The 13,756-nt window shown below is 40.4% G+C and overlaps 1 protein-coding gene across 4 annotated transcripts in view; it reads left to right on the top strand.

Annotated features, from left to right (window-relative positions):
* Positions 1 to 13,756, top strand: part of Cfap70 (cilia and flagella associated protein 70) — an 80,867-nt gene that overhangs the window by 47,640 nt on the left and 19,471 nt on the right. For 2 of the 4 annotated variants that reach the window (XM_048339020.1, XM_048339018.1), the window contains 6 exons: positions 2,111 to 2,244; positions 2,349 to 2,464; positions 3,379 to 3,627; positions 8,302 to 8,463; positions 9,460 to 9,581; positions 11,209 to 11,361. In XM_048339020.1, coding sequence (XP_048194977.1) covers positions 2,111 to 2,244; positions 2,349 to 2,464; positions 3,379 to 3,627; positions 8,302 to 8,463; positions 9,460 to 9,581; positions 11,209 to 11,361 — 936 coding nt within the window. Of the gene's footprint in view, positions 1 to 2,110; positions 2,245 to 2,348; positions 2,465 to 3,378; positions 3,647 to 7,504; positions 7,533 to 8,267; positions 8,464 to 9,459; positions 9,582 to 11,208; positions 11,362 to 13,756 lie in introns of all 4 variants that reach the window. The other 2 variants (XM_048339021.1, XM_048339019.1) reach the window with 2 other exon arrangements.

Here is a 13,756-nt window from a genome sequence, read left to right as displayed (position 1 = left end):
CAAAAAAACCACAAAGTTACAGCAATCAGGTGTTCAAGCAAGATTAGGATACGGGTACAAATCTGATTGGCTCAGGGCTCAAGGCATTCCAGGGCAGTTAGAGTTAAGCTTTCCCAGGCATTTAGAGTTAAGCAGGGTGTTTCCTGACCGGCTGGGCCCTAATAAGCTTGTTCTGATAGCCGGGATAATTGGTGGCTTGGGTTACTCATAGTTAAACAGTCAACAAAATGGCTACTGCTTCAAAAATGGGGTTTACTTCAACTCTACAATAAAATAATCGGTTATCCTTATGCAAATAAATAAATCTTAAATATTTTAGACAAGTCAATTCAAAATGGACAACACAGCTAAATATAAAGCATAAAACCATAAAACTTTTAGGGGAAATGTAGGAGAAAATCTTTTTGAACTTGAGTTATATAAACTGTTCTTACATGAGAGCAAAGCATGGTATATCAAAGAAAAACAACATAATTGAAAGTCTAATGGATGGACAAAGGATGAACAAATGCAGCCATGATTCTCACTAGATGTCATGTTGAAAATAAAGTATACAACTTGTGGGTAGGGACAGAAGGGAAAAACTTGGAGAGAGCAAGGGAAGGGGTAACATTGTCCAAAAAAAAAAATATACTCATTACCTGCTTTATGAAATGGTGACTCCTCTGAACATCACCTTTATAATAACAATAAAAGTAAAGTCTTGCCAGGTGGGCACTGGTGGCTCATGCCTGTAACTCCAGCTACTCAGGAGACTGAGATCTGAGGATGCAGTGGAAGCCAGCCCAGGCAGAAAAGCCTGTGCAACTCCTATCTCCTATTAACTACCAAAAAAAAGCCAGAAGGAATGCTACATCTCAAGTGGCAGTGCACTAGCCTTCAGCAAAAAAGCTCAGGGACAGCACCAAGGCCCTGAGTTCAAGCCTCAGAACCAGTACAAAAATGTTAAATGTCTTTAACCTATGAAAGAAGATAAGGTAAAAAATTTAGGAGAAAATGTCTCTAGAACCTATATGACAACAGAATTTATAAGAATATAAAGAGGGCTTGGAATGTGGCTTAGTAGTAGAGTGCTTGCCTAGCATGCATGAAACCCTGGGTTTGATTCCTCAGTACCACATAAACAGAAAAAGCCAGAAGTGGCACTGTGGCTAAAGTGGTAAGAGTGCAGCCTTGAGCAAAGAAGCTTAACAACAGTGCTCAGGCCCTGAGTTCAAGCCCCAGGACTGGCAAAAAAAAAAAAGGAAAAAATGTGAATAACTCTCAGAATTCATCATGTGTGTATAAGAATTTACTTGAGTTCCTATTTTAAAATATTTTGGGTATATAACTAAAAATTAAATTGCTAGCACATTTGTTCAATTTTTTAAGGATTTTGATTGGGATGTTAACGGGGCTAGCACTGCATCTGTTGCTGTCCTTTGGTAGAATTAACATCTTAATACTAATCTTCTAATCCATGAATATGGGATATCTTTCCATTTATTGATATCTTCTTTTTTTAATATCATTAAGCAATATTTATAGTTTTCACTCATCAGGCATCTTTTTTCTTAGATTTATAGACAAATCTAATATTTGCCATCTCAAGATTATGGCAGAAATTATTACACATGATTAATACACCACTGAGTGAAACTTCAGGCTCCCAAGATATTGAATGAGTTTAGGTTGTAAGTTGACTTTAATTATTTCAACAATTTTTGAGTACTTATTAAGAGCCAGAATAATAATCATGTGTATTGTGCATTTGACGATCTTATGGTAAGAAAAAAAAAGTCTTGGCATTTGCTTTTTTGTAAAACTGTATTTGTGGAGTGCTTTCAGAGCATTCTTTCTTTTTTTTTTTTAAGGGCTTGAACTCAGGGCCTGAGCACTGTCCCTGGCTTCTTTTTGCTCAAGGCTAGCCCTCTACCACTTGAGTCACAGTGCGACTTCCGACATTTTTCTGTTTATGTGGTGCTGAGGAATCGAACCCAGGGCTTCATGTATGCTAGGGCAAGCACTCTACCGCTAAGCCACATTCTCAGCCCCATGATATTGTATTATTTAAAAAAAAAAGACATAGGTTCACAGTAATCTTGGCCTTCCTGATACTTTGTATGCCTAGAGGTTGGTCCGTGAGCCCCACAACCTGGAACATTGGCTGGACTACGGTGCCTTCTGCCTCCTCATTGAAGACAACATTAAAGCACAGGAATGTTTCCGGAAAGCCCTTTCCCTGAATGAGAGTCATATCAACAGGTACAGGGAGATGCAGAATAAGTCTGAACTGATGGTCTACTAGTGAAATTATCTTGGTTTCATGAATGTGACACCGGACCATTGAATGATTTGTCTCTTTTCAGCTTGTTGCTGTGTGGTGTCCTGGCTGTCTTGTTGGAGAACTATGAACAAGCAGAAATTTTCTTTGAGGATGCCACTTGCTTGGAACCAACCAATGTTATAGCCTGGACTTTACTTGGTATGTTATTTTCCTGTAATACGAATGCAGATTTTTCCATTCTAAGACTGTCTTTTCCTGTCTAGCCTCCCCCTTACCCTTTGGTACCATGGCTTGATTTCAAGGCTTGCTCAGTTTTTTCTCCTCCAGGCTGGTGCTCTACTCTCAAGCCATACCTCCAGTCCAGCTTTTTTTTTTCCTACTGGCTAAACAGAGACAAAATTTTGAGGCTTTTTTTGCTCAAACTGGCTTTGAACTTTTATCCTCAGATTTCAGCCTCCTGAGTAGCTGGGATTACAGCTGTGCCCCCAAGCACCCGGCTCCTTTCTTCTCTTAATTAGATTACTGAATACTTTTTTTTTTTTCTTTTATCAGCTGTGGAGCTTGAGCTCAGGGCCTGGGTGCTGTCCCTGAGCTTTTTTTTTTTTTTTTTTTTGGCCAGTCCTGGGCCTTGGACTCAGGGCCTGAGCACTGTCCCTGGCTTCCTTTTGCTCAAGGCTAGCACTCTGCCACTTGAGCCACAGCACCACTACACTGGCCATTTTCTATATATGTGGTGCTGGGGAATTGAACCGAGAGCTTCATGTGTAGGAGGCAAGCACTCTTGCCACTAGGCCTTATTCCCAGCCCTGTCCCTGAGCTTTTTGTTCAAGACTAGTGCCCTACTACTTCAAGTCACAGCGCCACTTTCAGTTTTCTGCCTGTGAATGAGAGATAAGAGTCTCACGGGGACTTTTCTGCCCAGGCTGGCTTTGAACAGTGATCCTCAGATCTCAGCCTCTTGAGTAGCTAGGATTATAGGTGTGAGCCACCGGCACCTGGCTTGAGTAGTTCTTAAACTTCAAGACAAATATGGGAAAAGTAAGTTATATGTTGCAATTTTTCATTATATGATGTCTAGAAATCTATCATCTTTATTTTAAATACTTCCTCAGGTTTGTACTATGAAATTCAAAACAATGATATTCGAATGGAAATGGCATTTCATGAGGCTTTCAAACAACTTCAAGCACGAGCACTCCAGACACCAGCAACAAAGCAAAAGAGCACAGGCACTGTATCGGGCATCATGGAAAATGTGGAAGAAAAAGGGAAAATGGAATCTAGTGTAGGCCCTTGGGGAACCGGAAATAACACAAATAACGAATCTTCTTCAACCGCAGTCAAGGCAGAGGCCTCAGCAGGTAGGAGCGGGGATGGAGGGTGAGGGATTATTGGGAAACATTGTGTAGGAGCCAGGTATATATAGGTATATATTTGCTAAGTGGATGAGTGCTGGAGTTTGTTTAAAGGACACTAGAGAAGACTCTTACTACTGAATCTCTTCATTAAGATGCTTAGTGGCCAGAAGGTTCTGCTGAAATTGCTTCTTTTGATTCTGAACAGAATTTTCTACTTGTCATAAAGTATCCCTAGGGCTGGGAAAGTGGCATAGCAGTGGAGTGCTTACCTAGCATGCATGAAGCCCTGGGTTCGATTCCTCAGTACCACATAAATAGAAAAAGCTGGAAATGGCGCTGTGGCTCAAGTGGTAGAGTCCTAGCCTTGAGCAAAAAGAAGCCAGGGACAGTGCCCAGGCCCTGAGTTCAAGCCCCAGGACTGGGGGGAAAAAGCATCCCTAAAAAGGGGGCAACAGTTGAGCAAAGTAATTTTTTTTCCTTTTTCCCCTTTCTTTACTCCTCCATCATGTAATGCTCTTGTCTTGTGATTCTTAAATTTATTGGCTTATATACTTGTCCTCCACCCCACTGTAGTGTGCTTTAATATCAACTCTTATCAGGTGTCCCCATCTATTATCTTTCTTATAGCTTACTTAAGCTACTTGAGGACTTTTGTTTGCCTATTTTATAGACAGTTTATCAGATACATTTTAAAAACTAGCTAAAAGCTGGATGCCAGGGGCTCACACCTGTAACCCTAGCTACTCAGGAGGCTGAGATCTGAAGATTGTGATTCAAAACCAGCACAGGCAAGAAGTCTCAGAGACTCTTATCTCTAATTAAGCACAAAAATCCAGTAATGAATCTGTGAATAAGTGGCAGAGCACTAGATTTGAGCAAAAGAGCTCAAGGACACGGGCCCTGAGTTCAAGCCCAGTACTAGCACAAGAAACAAAACAAAAAAAACTCTAGCTGAATTTTTTGTTTGGATTATAGATTAGAGATAATTAGCATTTTATATTACTTTACCTATTTTATATTATTAAGCTATTCCCTCTGTGAGGGGAAGATTTCTCTACTTATTCGAATCATTTTCTGTGTCCTTTATTAACATTCTATGTTTTTTTTTTTTTGCCAGTCCTGGGGCTTGGACTCAGGGCCTGAGCACTGTCCCTGGCTTCTTTTTGCTCAAGGCTAGCACTTTGCCACTTGGGCCACAGCGCCCCCTCTGGCCATTTTCTGTATATGTGGTGCTGGGGAATTGAACCCAGGGCCTCATGTATAGGAGGCAAGCACTCTTGCCACCAGGCCATATCCCCAGCCCTATTACTGTTGTTTTTAAAAGCATGTACTGTTGTTTTTTAGGTTGAACTTACATATGACAGTCTTATTTAATGTTATTGATTCAAATGAATTACTTTTTCTTAAAAATATGACTATGAACCTGGGAGCTGGTGTCTCATACCTGTAATCCTAGCTACCTACTCAGGAGGCTGAGATCTGAGAATCATGGCTCAAAGCCAGCCTGGGTAAGAAAGTCTGTGAGACTCTTATCTCCAGTTAATCACCAAGAAAATGGAAGTGTTGCTGCGGCTCCAAGTGGTAGAACGCTAACCTGAGCAGAAAGAGCTTAGGGACAGCACCCAGGCTCTGAGTTCAAGCCTCATGACTGACGTGTGTGTGTGTTTGTGTGTATGTGTGTGTGTGTGTATACACTGTCTATGATTATGACTGTGTTTGCTTGTTTGCTTGCTGGCATTTTGATTAATGGTGCACTATTCTGCACAGAAGCAAATTTTGCCTTGCTGAGACAATGTAGGATGTGGCCTGGGCTGTGGTCCTCCTACTGTGCTTCCTCAGGTTGTTGGGATTATAGATGTATGCCTTTGTGCCCAGCCATCAATGGTTGAGATGGAGTCTTGTGAGTCCCCGTCCCCAGTCACACTTGGGCTGGCCTCAGACCTTAATCCCTCAATCTTTGTCCCCTAAGTAGCTATGGTTATAGGCTGAAGCCACCCTGTCCAGCTTTTTTTTGTTACTTTGGTCTTCAGTGCCCCCACTTAAAAAAAAAAAAACACAAAGAATACTTATTTCCCCTTCCCAAAGCCTTTCTTAACTCTCAGTGCTTGTTATCTTAACCTAATGGATGGCTTTTCTCCTAGGAGAGGCCTTTGTTTTGATTCCAGACTCTTCTTTGACCTCAGGGTGGATGCTGTGCCTCTTAGTTTTCTCTCATTTTTGTGGAACACCTCCTCTATCAGCTTCCTAAGAAACTACCAATAAGTAGCAAATATACTGAGTCCATGAATAGGAATACCTATATTCTAATATATAGAGTACTTAAGTTGTAATATAGTACACATATTTACATGTATCAAATAGGACCAGGAGCATCTTTTTAAGCTGGAGTCTGGGAGCTCATGCAAGTATGCCTAGCTACTCAGTAGGCTGAGATCTGAGGATCAGTTTGAAGCAAGGCCTAGGCAGACAAATCCTAGAGACTCTTCCCTCCAATTAACCAAGAAAAAGCCAGAAGTGAAGGATGGCTCAAGTGATACTTAAGAACACCAGACTTGGGTAAAAAAAGCAAGCAAAAGCACTGAGTTCCAATCCCAGAACAAGAAGAAAGTAAAGAAAAAAAGCATCTTTTTAGTATATACATATAAGTACATATTCACCGATAAAACAAGTATGATGAAATGCTAATTTTTATTCTAAGTAAAGAACATACAGGTGTTTTACTGTTGTTCCAATCTTAATCTGTTTAAACATTTCTATAATAAAAATTTAAGCTGGGAATGTGGCCTAGTTGTAGTGTGCTTGGAGGAAGCCCTGGGTTCGATTCCCCAGCACCACATATAAAGAAAAAGTCAGAAGTGGCACTGTGGCTCCTATGGCTCAAGTAGTTAGAGTGCTGGCCTTGAACAATAAATAAGTAAATAAATTAGTAAAAATAAATAAACAAAAACAAATGTAAATAAATAAATAAAAATGTAACCTTAGGTTGGAAATAATTCATGAATCTGAGGAAATTCTCCTTTGCCTTCTGGTATCCCTTTACTATTAGCTTTTCTTAGGATTTTATTTATTTATTTAGTCAGTCATAGGGCTTGACCTCAGGGCCTGTGCACTGTCCATGAGCTCTTCTGTCCAAAGCAAGTGCTCAATCACTTAGAGTGACAGCTCCACTTCAGGTTTTCTAATAGTTGATTGGAGATAAAAGTCTCTTTCCTGCCTGGGCTGGCTTTGAATTTGATCATCAGATCTCAGCCTCTTGAGTAGTTAGGATTACAAGCATGAGCCATCCATCTATGGTTTTATTTTAGATGTCTTTTATAATCACCATATGCTTGGTTTTTCTTGTTATATGAAGTCAATCATATCTGTCTTTTGTTGTTTTTTTTTAATATGGCACATAGGCCACACACACACACACACACACACACACACACACACACACACACACACACTTTTTCTTTCCTTTCTTGCCTACTTTCAGATTGATTGAGAATCTTTGCTATTCCCTTTCTTCCTTCCATTACCTTGAAAATTATATAGTTTTGTAATCCTTTTTCTTTTTTCAGTGCTGGGGTTTGGATGGGCCTTAATCATGCCAGGCAAGCATTCTACTACTGAACTACCCTTCCAGCCCTAGCTCATAATTCTTCTAGTGATTAACTAAGAATTATAAATATCCATGTTTAACTTATAAAACTTGGATATTGATTTGTAGTTGTTTCCTCTTCTCAAATAGTTAAGACTTTAGAACATTGAACTGAATGTCCATCCTCCTGACTTATTTAAAATTATTTTGTATGTATGTGTTAGCTTTTGTCATTATTACAAAACATCTAAGGAAAAGGACTTAGAGATGAGGATTTATTTGGGCTCGTGGTTTCAGTCGCAGGTTTAGTCCAGCTAGCTCCATGGTCTTGGACCCTGAGGCAAGACAGAATATCATGATTACCCGAGCATGTGGCAGACAAGGCTGCTCACTTCATTGTTTATGGGAAGTAAAATCATGGCCCCCTTCCTACAAGCCAAGGACAAGATCTAGCCTTCAAAAGCATTCCTCCAGTGACTGCCTTTTTTCTGAAAGTGTTGTTTCATTTGTTGAGCATGTGTTTATATACTAAATTGCTGTGCTAGGTTGAATATGACTCTTCAAAGCTATCCGGTCTGAGTCTCTGGGACCTATGACTATTTCTTTATATGGCAAAGGAGACTTTGCCATTGTGACTCAAGCTAGGGATCTTGAAACAAGATTATTTCAAGTGCTCCCCCCTCAGCATAAGACATGTTTACATGTAGCTATGAACGTGATTGTTTTTTTGAACACTGGAATAAGGTAAATAGAATTTCTATTATTTCAGAGCTTTAATAATATTATCTAAAATATAATGATTTTCTAATCTGGATCCTTAAGATTCTATATTTAACAGGTAACTTTTATAATAACAATCTATTTCACATTATCATGACTGGGAGTAGCCAGGTTGTTCTGGGAGGTAGTCACTGATAGCAGAGAAACTGTGAGTTTGTGTTCTTTAAACTATTCAGGAATGTCTACCAAGCAAGACTATTTTTTTCATGCAATATTTATGGAATATGTTTCTTATGCTTTGTGTATTTTATCTGCTATGATAACTTGTTATATACCCAAGGAAAGAAGCTTTTTTTTTCATCAATATTCATTAGGACCAGCAGCTACGTTATCTGTTCTAGATGCATTTGTTGAAGAATCTTCTAAACTGCAGTCTGAGTCACGAGAACCCATAACAATTAAACAATCTCTGGATCCAATTATTGGCCCAAATACATCTAACATGGTTTTAAAGGATTCCACATTGAACAAAAAAGGTAATTAGGATTAAAGATACCACTTCAAAGAGGGGTATATATAAATAAACTAGACAAGGATGAAATTTTTATGATTATAAAAGTGGCCATCTTGTTCAAAAATTATTTTGCATATATTCCCTCAGATTAGTTCAGGCTCTGAAATTCAAACTCAGTAGTATAATCCTTTTTTCCCCAGTACCAAGACTTGAACTCACGGTCTTATGCTTTCACTTGGCTTGCTTGATCTCATGGCTGGTGCTTTAACACTTGAGCCATGCCTCCAGACTGGCACTTTGCTGGTTAATTAGAAATGGAGTCTGATCAGGATGGCTATGTATTGAACTTCTCAAGTTCTCAACTTCCTGAGTAGTTAGGATTACAGGCATGAGATATCAGCACCCATCTATAACTCCAGTAAGCAAGGATTTTTTAAAAATTTCGCTCACAGGGGCTGGGGATATAGCCTAGCGGCAAGAGTGCCTGCCTCGGATACACGAGGCCCTAGGTTCGATTCCCCAGCACCACATATACAGAAAACGGCCAGAAGCGGCGCTGTGGCTCAAGTGGCAGAGTGCTAGCCTTGAGCAAAAGGAAGCCAGGGAACAGTGTTCAGGCCCTGAGTCCAAGGCCCAGGACTGGCAAAAAAAAAAAAAAAAAAAAAAAAAAAAAAAAAAAAAAAAAAAAAAAAAAATTTCGCTCACAGATATAGAATTTTTTTCCATTTCTATGAGTCTTCATATATATATATGTATATATATATATATATATATTTTTTTTTTGCTGTCAAAGAGATCTGAATCCTTTTTTGGAAACCTTTTCATTTGGTTGTGACTTGCCAGTAAACCTTCCTTGAGAAACTGAGTTTACTTCTCTGGGAACCATTGCTAGCTGCAGTCCACTGCTTTATATAGTCATTCTCACAGATCACAATACTCTGTATACTACATTAGTGTATATGCGCTTTTGACATTTTTTCCTTTAATTTTTTCCTTTCTTTTAAAATAATATTTTCAGAAGCATCAAAATGTCAAGATTCACTAGCTTTTCTGCATCCACCCCCTAGTAGTGTTTCCCCAGCTCATGCCACAATCTTCATGGAGACTATCCGCTTCTTGATGAAAGTCAACGCTGTGCAGGTCAGGATATTTGGAAAAGGGTGATCATGGAAAAACTTTAGTGACCTATTATTCTATCCATAGTGGAATGTTTGCAAATTAAAACACATTGGAAGCAGAAATCAAGTGTGTGTGTGTGTGTGTGTGTGTGTATCCATGCATGTGTGTGCATGAGTGTGCTGGGGACTGAAAGGCCTTATGCATGTTAAAGCTCAACATGAACTTTACTCCCACCTCTTCAAGTATACTTCTAGGAGCACACCTTAAGTACACATCCAAATATGAACCACTCTTCTGGTGGTATATGCAACACTGCAGGTCTGCTCATTATAGAACACCAGCCAAAGTCTTTCTCTAAGATGTATGTAGCTTGTTCTCACCTTTTCTTATAGCTTAAATGAGTGATGGGGTGTCCTTTTTCCCTTCCAAATGTTATTGATTGAAAATAGATACACATTGCTACCTGGGGTTTTTAAGTCATAAGTGATTATTTTATTGGTAAAACTTGCCTAAAGAATGTGACTACTCCCACATTTGACTTTGCTGTGGAGTTACAAGGAGAGTAGCTGGAGAATTGCAGCCTCTTACCAGAGGAGCCTAAATTATGAGGTCTGCCTGTCATCTAGGAATTAAGAAGCCTATTTGTGAGAAAGTAGCAGGAGAGACAGCAAGATCCAGGAACAAGGGAGCTGATACTGATACTGCAGAGCTCATACCCCCAGCTAAGAGGCAGGAATGGGCAAGAATTACAAATGAAGTGGAATTGCATCATATTAAACAGGAATTTGTAGCATATTTACCTTCCCAGTGGAGTTAAGTAGGTCATTATCCCAAGTCAGAGAACCAGAAAGCAGTAGAAAACTGCAGTCACTCTCTCATAGTTCCCTGAGGAGGTGTGTTAGTGGAGGTTTCTACATCTTCTGTGAAGATGGGACAGACAGGATAAAAGAAGGGTTTCCCTTGCATTTACGAAGTGCATCTATGACTTTGTCGCATTTTCAGGCTTTTTAAAGTGTAAAAATAAAGAATAGCTCCAAATACAAAACTGGCAAACATGAACAGATATTTATGTTTCCAAGATCCCAAGTCTAGAATTTTGGCAAGACAAGTTTTACCTCACCTTATGTTTCCTTCAATGACAGCTGTCTGGAAAATATTACCCACGTGTAAATGGAGTGGCTGATGAGGTACCTTGGTTTACTGCAAAATAAGCCTGAGGGGAGGGCTAACCAAGAGGATGAATGAGGATGAATATGGTTGAACGGGTTTGCATGTATGAAATTGAAGAGGGAGTAGGATAGGATTGATTGGGACACAATGTATACAGGTTTGGAAACGTTACTATGAAACCCCCTGTACAATTAATGTATGCCAATAGCAAAAGGAAAAAGAAGTAGTCTAAAACTATGTATGATGGCCATCAAGACCAGAAATCTGCAGTATTTTGGATTAGTCACTTCAACAGGTCAATTTTGTTGACTGAGCAGTTGGTGATGGAACACCAACTGAAAGTTTGTAATCACCCTTAACCATCTGAGGTTGAAGACAATCATTACATCCTATACAATGCTCATTATTTGTTATTGGAGTGAGACTTCAACCACAAAAGCCATTTCCATACTCTTCATAACATCTAATTTCCTTACAGTATGTACACAGAGTGCTTGCACATGAGCTACTATGTCCTCAAGGAGGCCCCAGCTGTGAGTATTACTTGGTGCTGGCCCAAACACACCTTCTCAAGAAGGATTTTGCCAAGACAGAAGAATGTCTTCAGCAAGCAGAGCACATGGATTACCTGGTAATGTCTTTCATTAGGGCTTCTTGGTGGATGAAGGGATGAGAGGGCTCTGTTAAAAGATAGTGATGCCGGTGCTGGGAATATGGCCTAGTGGCAAGAGTGCTTGCCTCCTACACATGAAGCTCTCGGTTCAATTCCCCAGCACCACATATATGGAAAACGGCCAGAAGGGGCGCTGTGGCTCAGGTGGCAGAATGCTAGCCTTGAGCGGGAAGAAGCCAGGGATGGTGCTCAGGCCCCGAGTCCAAGGCCCAGGACTGGCCAAAAAAAAAAAAAGAAAGAAAAAAGATAGTGATGCCAACCAACCAGGTGTTGGTGGCTCATGCTACTTGGGAGGCTGAGATCTGAGAATAATGGCTCAAAAGCCAGTCCAGGCAGGAAAGTCTGTGAGACTCTTATCTCCAATTAACCACCAAAAAGTGGAAGTGGAGCTGGGGCACAAGTGTTAGAGCACCAACCTTGAGCAAAAAAAGCTCAAGGACAGTGTTCAAACCTTGAGTTCAGTCCTCAGGACTGGCACCCATGCACATGCATGTGCATACCTCCTCCCCCAAACTAGTGAAGCCAGCAGGGCATACTAGTGTGTGACTGTAGGCCTGTGAGGAGGTCCTTCCCTTTCAGAATAAGAATTCCTGAACAAATCATGAAGTAGAGTAAGTTTATTAACAAAGCAAAACAAAGGGCAAGTGGTATATACACACACCCAATAATAGGTGTGGGTGCATTCAACAAGAGGTGCCATGAGCTCTAGCATCAGATGCAATGTGGTGAAAGTGGTTGAAGGGCTAACTTAAACTTGCCTCAGGATAAAGTGTTCCTCTTTGTTGTGATAGCATATGCTTCAGTCATTCTTATATTATTTTAACCCAGAGATATTTAGTTTGATTAGTTTACTAAACTTGGGTCATTAGTAACTAAAGTAGGTTAGGGACATGTGTTCTTTATGTTAGGCCCTTGGTAACAGTCAATCAATTTAGTGTTGCAAAGTTTTGAGGTTATCATTCAAGCATGGAGCCATGGAGTCCAGATGACCTTACTAATGAAAAGATCGTGTGACCAGGGTATCTGTTTCTCGCAACTTACATGGGTACCTACAGTCCAAAGACTTGCTATACAAGCATTTGTCTTGTTTTATTTTTGTTTTTCAGGGACTAAGTTTAATCTCTTGTATTTGATAAACAAGTACTATACCATTGAGACATGCCCCAAATCTTTTGCTTTAAGTTTGATTTTCAGATAAAGTCCTGCTAGCTTTGCCTTGGCTAGCCTCAGACCATGATCCTTCTACCTCCATCCTCAAAGTAGCTGGGATTGCTGGCGTGCCCCACCATGCCCAGTCTGTTTTATATAGAGTGTCTCACTAGATTTGCCCAGGCTGGCCTTGAACTGTGATTCTCTTGTCTCCATCTCCTGTGTATCTGGAGTTTCAGGAATGTGCTCTGTCACCTAACCTATACCAGTAATATACTCATTCTCTCTCTCTCTCTCCCTCCCCCCTCCCTCTCCTCTCCCTCCTCCCTCCCTCCCCCTCCCTCCCTCCCTCCCCCTCCCTCTCCTCTCCCTCCTCCCTCCCTCCCTCCCTTCCCCCCCTCTCATCAGTTATGGGACTTGAACTCAGGGACTTGGTGCTATCCCTGAGCTCTTTTGCTCAGGGCTAGTGCTCTACCACTTTGAGCCACAGTACCACTTTTGGTTTTTCAGTGGTTAATTGGAAATAAGAGTCTCACAGGGACTTTTCTGCCTAGGCTGGCTTTGAATTGCAATCCTCAGATCTCAGCCTCCTGAGTAGCTAGGATTATAGGTGTGAGCCACTGGTGCCATGTTTATCCTTAGCTCTGGCTCTTAATGTCCCCACTGACACCTGGGAAGCAGATGAAGGAGAACACTTTGAGTCAGGAGTGTGAGACCAGTTTTGGCAGCTTGGGGATACCTTGTCTCCAAAAAAAAAAAATGGTGCTGTGTCACAAGTAGATGTCCAGTGACCAGAGTGGGGAGTCATCAGCTGCCATATCTTTACCCTTCCTTTTGCTTTTCTTATAAGTAATCATGACTTTTGCAAAGGTAGAGAAAAATAAGAACGGTGTTTTAGCAGAAAGTGTCTTACCTATTTCCAGATTTCTATACTTCTCTATCTTCCTGAAGAATTTTATACTGGTTATACTTGAGTGTTTTTTCTTAATACTCATCCTCCAAAATCTTCCTTCTTTGAAAAATGAAAAAGAGAAAGAGAGAGAGAGAGAGAGAGAGAGAAAGGAATGAAGGAAGGAAGAAAGGAGAGAAGGAAAAAGAAATGGAGAGGGAAGATCTAGAAACATACCTCCCAGTGTATTTAATTGGTCTTCTTTCTAACTCGGCACTATTAGAAAAAGGAAACAAGATTTACTAATCTAAATGT

This window comes from Perognathus longimembris, chromosome 2 (genome assembly GCF_023159225.1).
Source record: "Perognathus longimembris pacificus isolate PPM17 chromosome 2, ASM2315922v1, whole genome shotgun sequence".
In the NCBI taxonomy this organism is placed as follows: domain Eukaryota; kingdom Metazoa; phylum Chordata; class Mammalia; order Rodentia; family Heteromyidae; genus Perognathus; species Perognathus longimembris.
The sequence above is the reverse complement of the archived record's forward strand: the minus strand, read 5'-3'. Positions and strand labels throughout refer to the sequence as shown.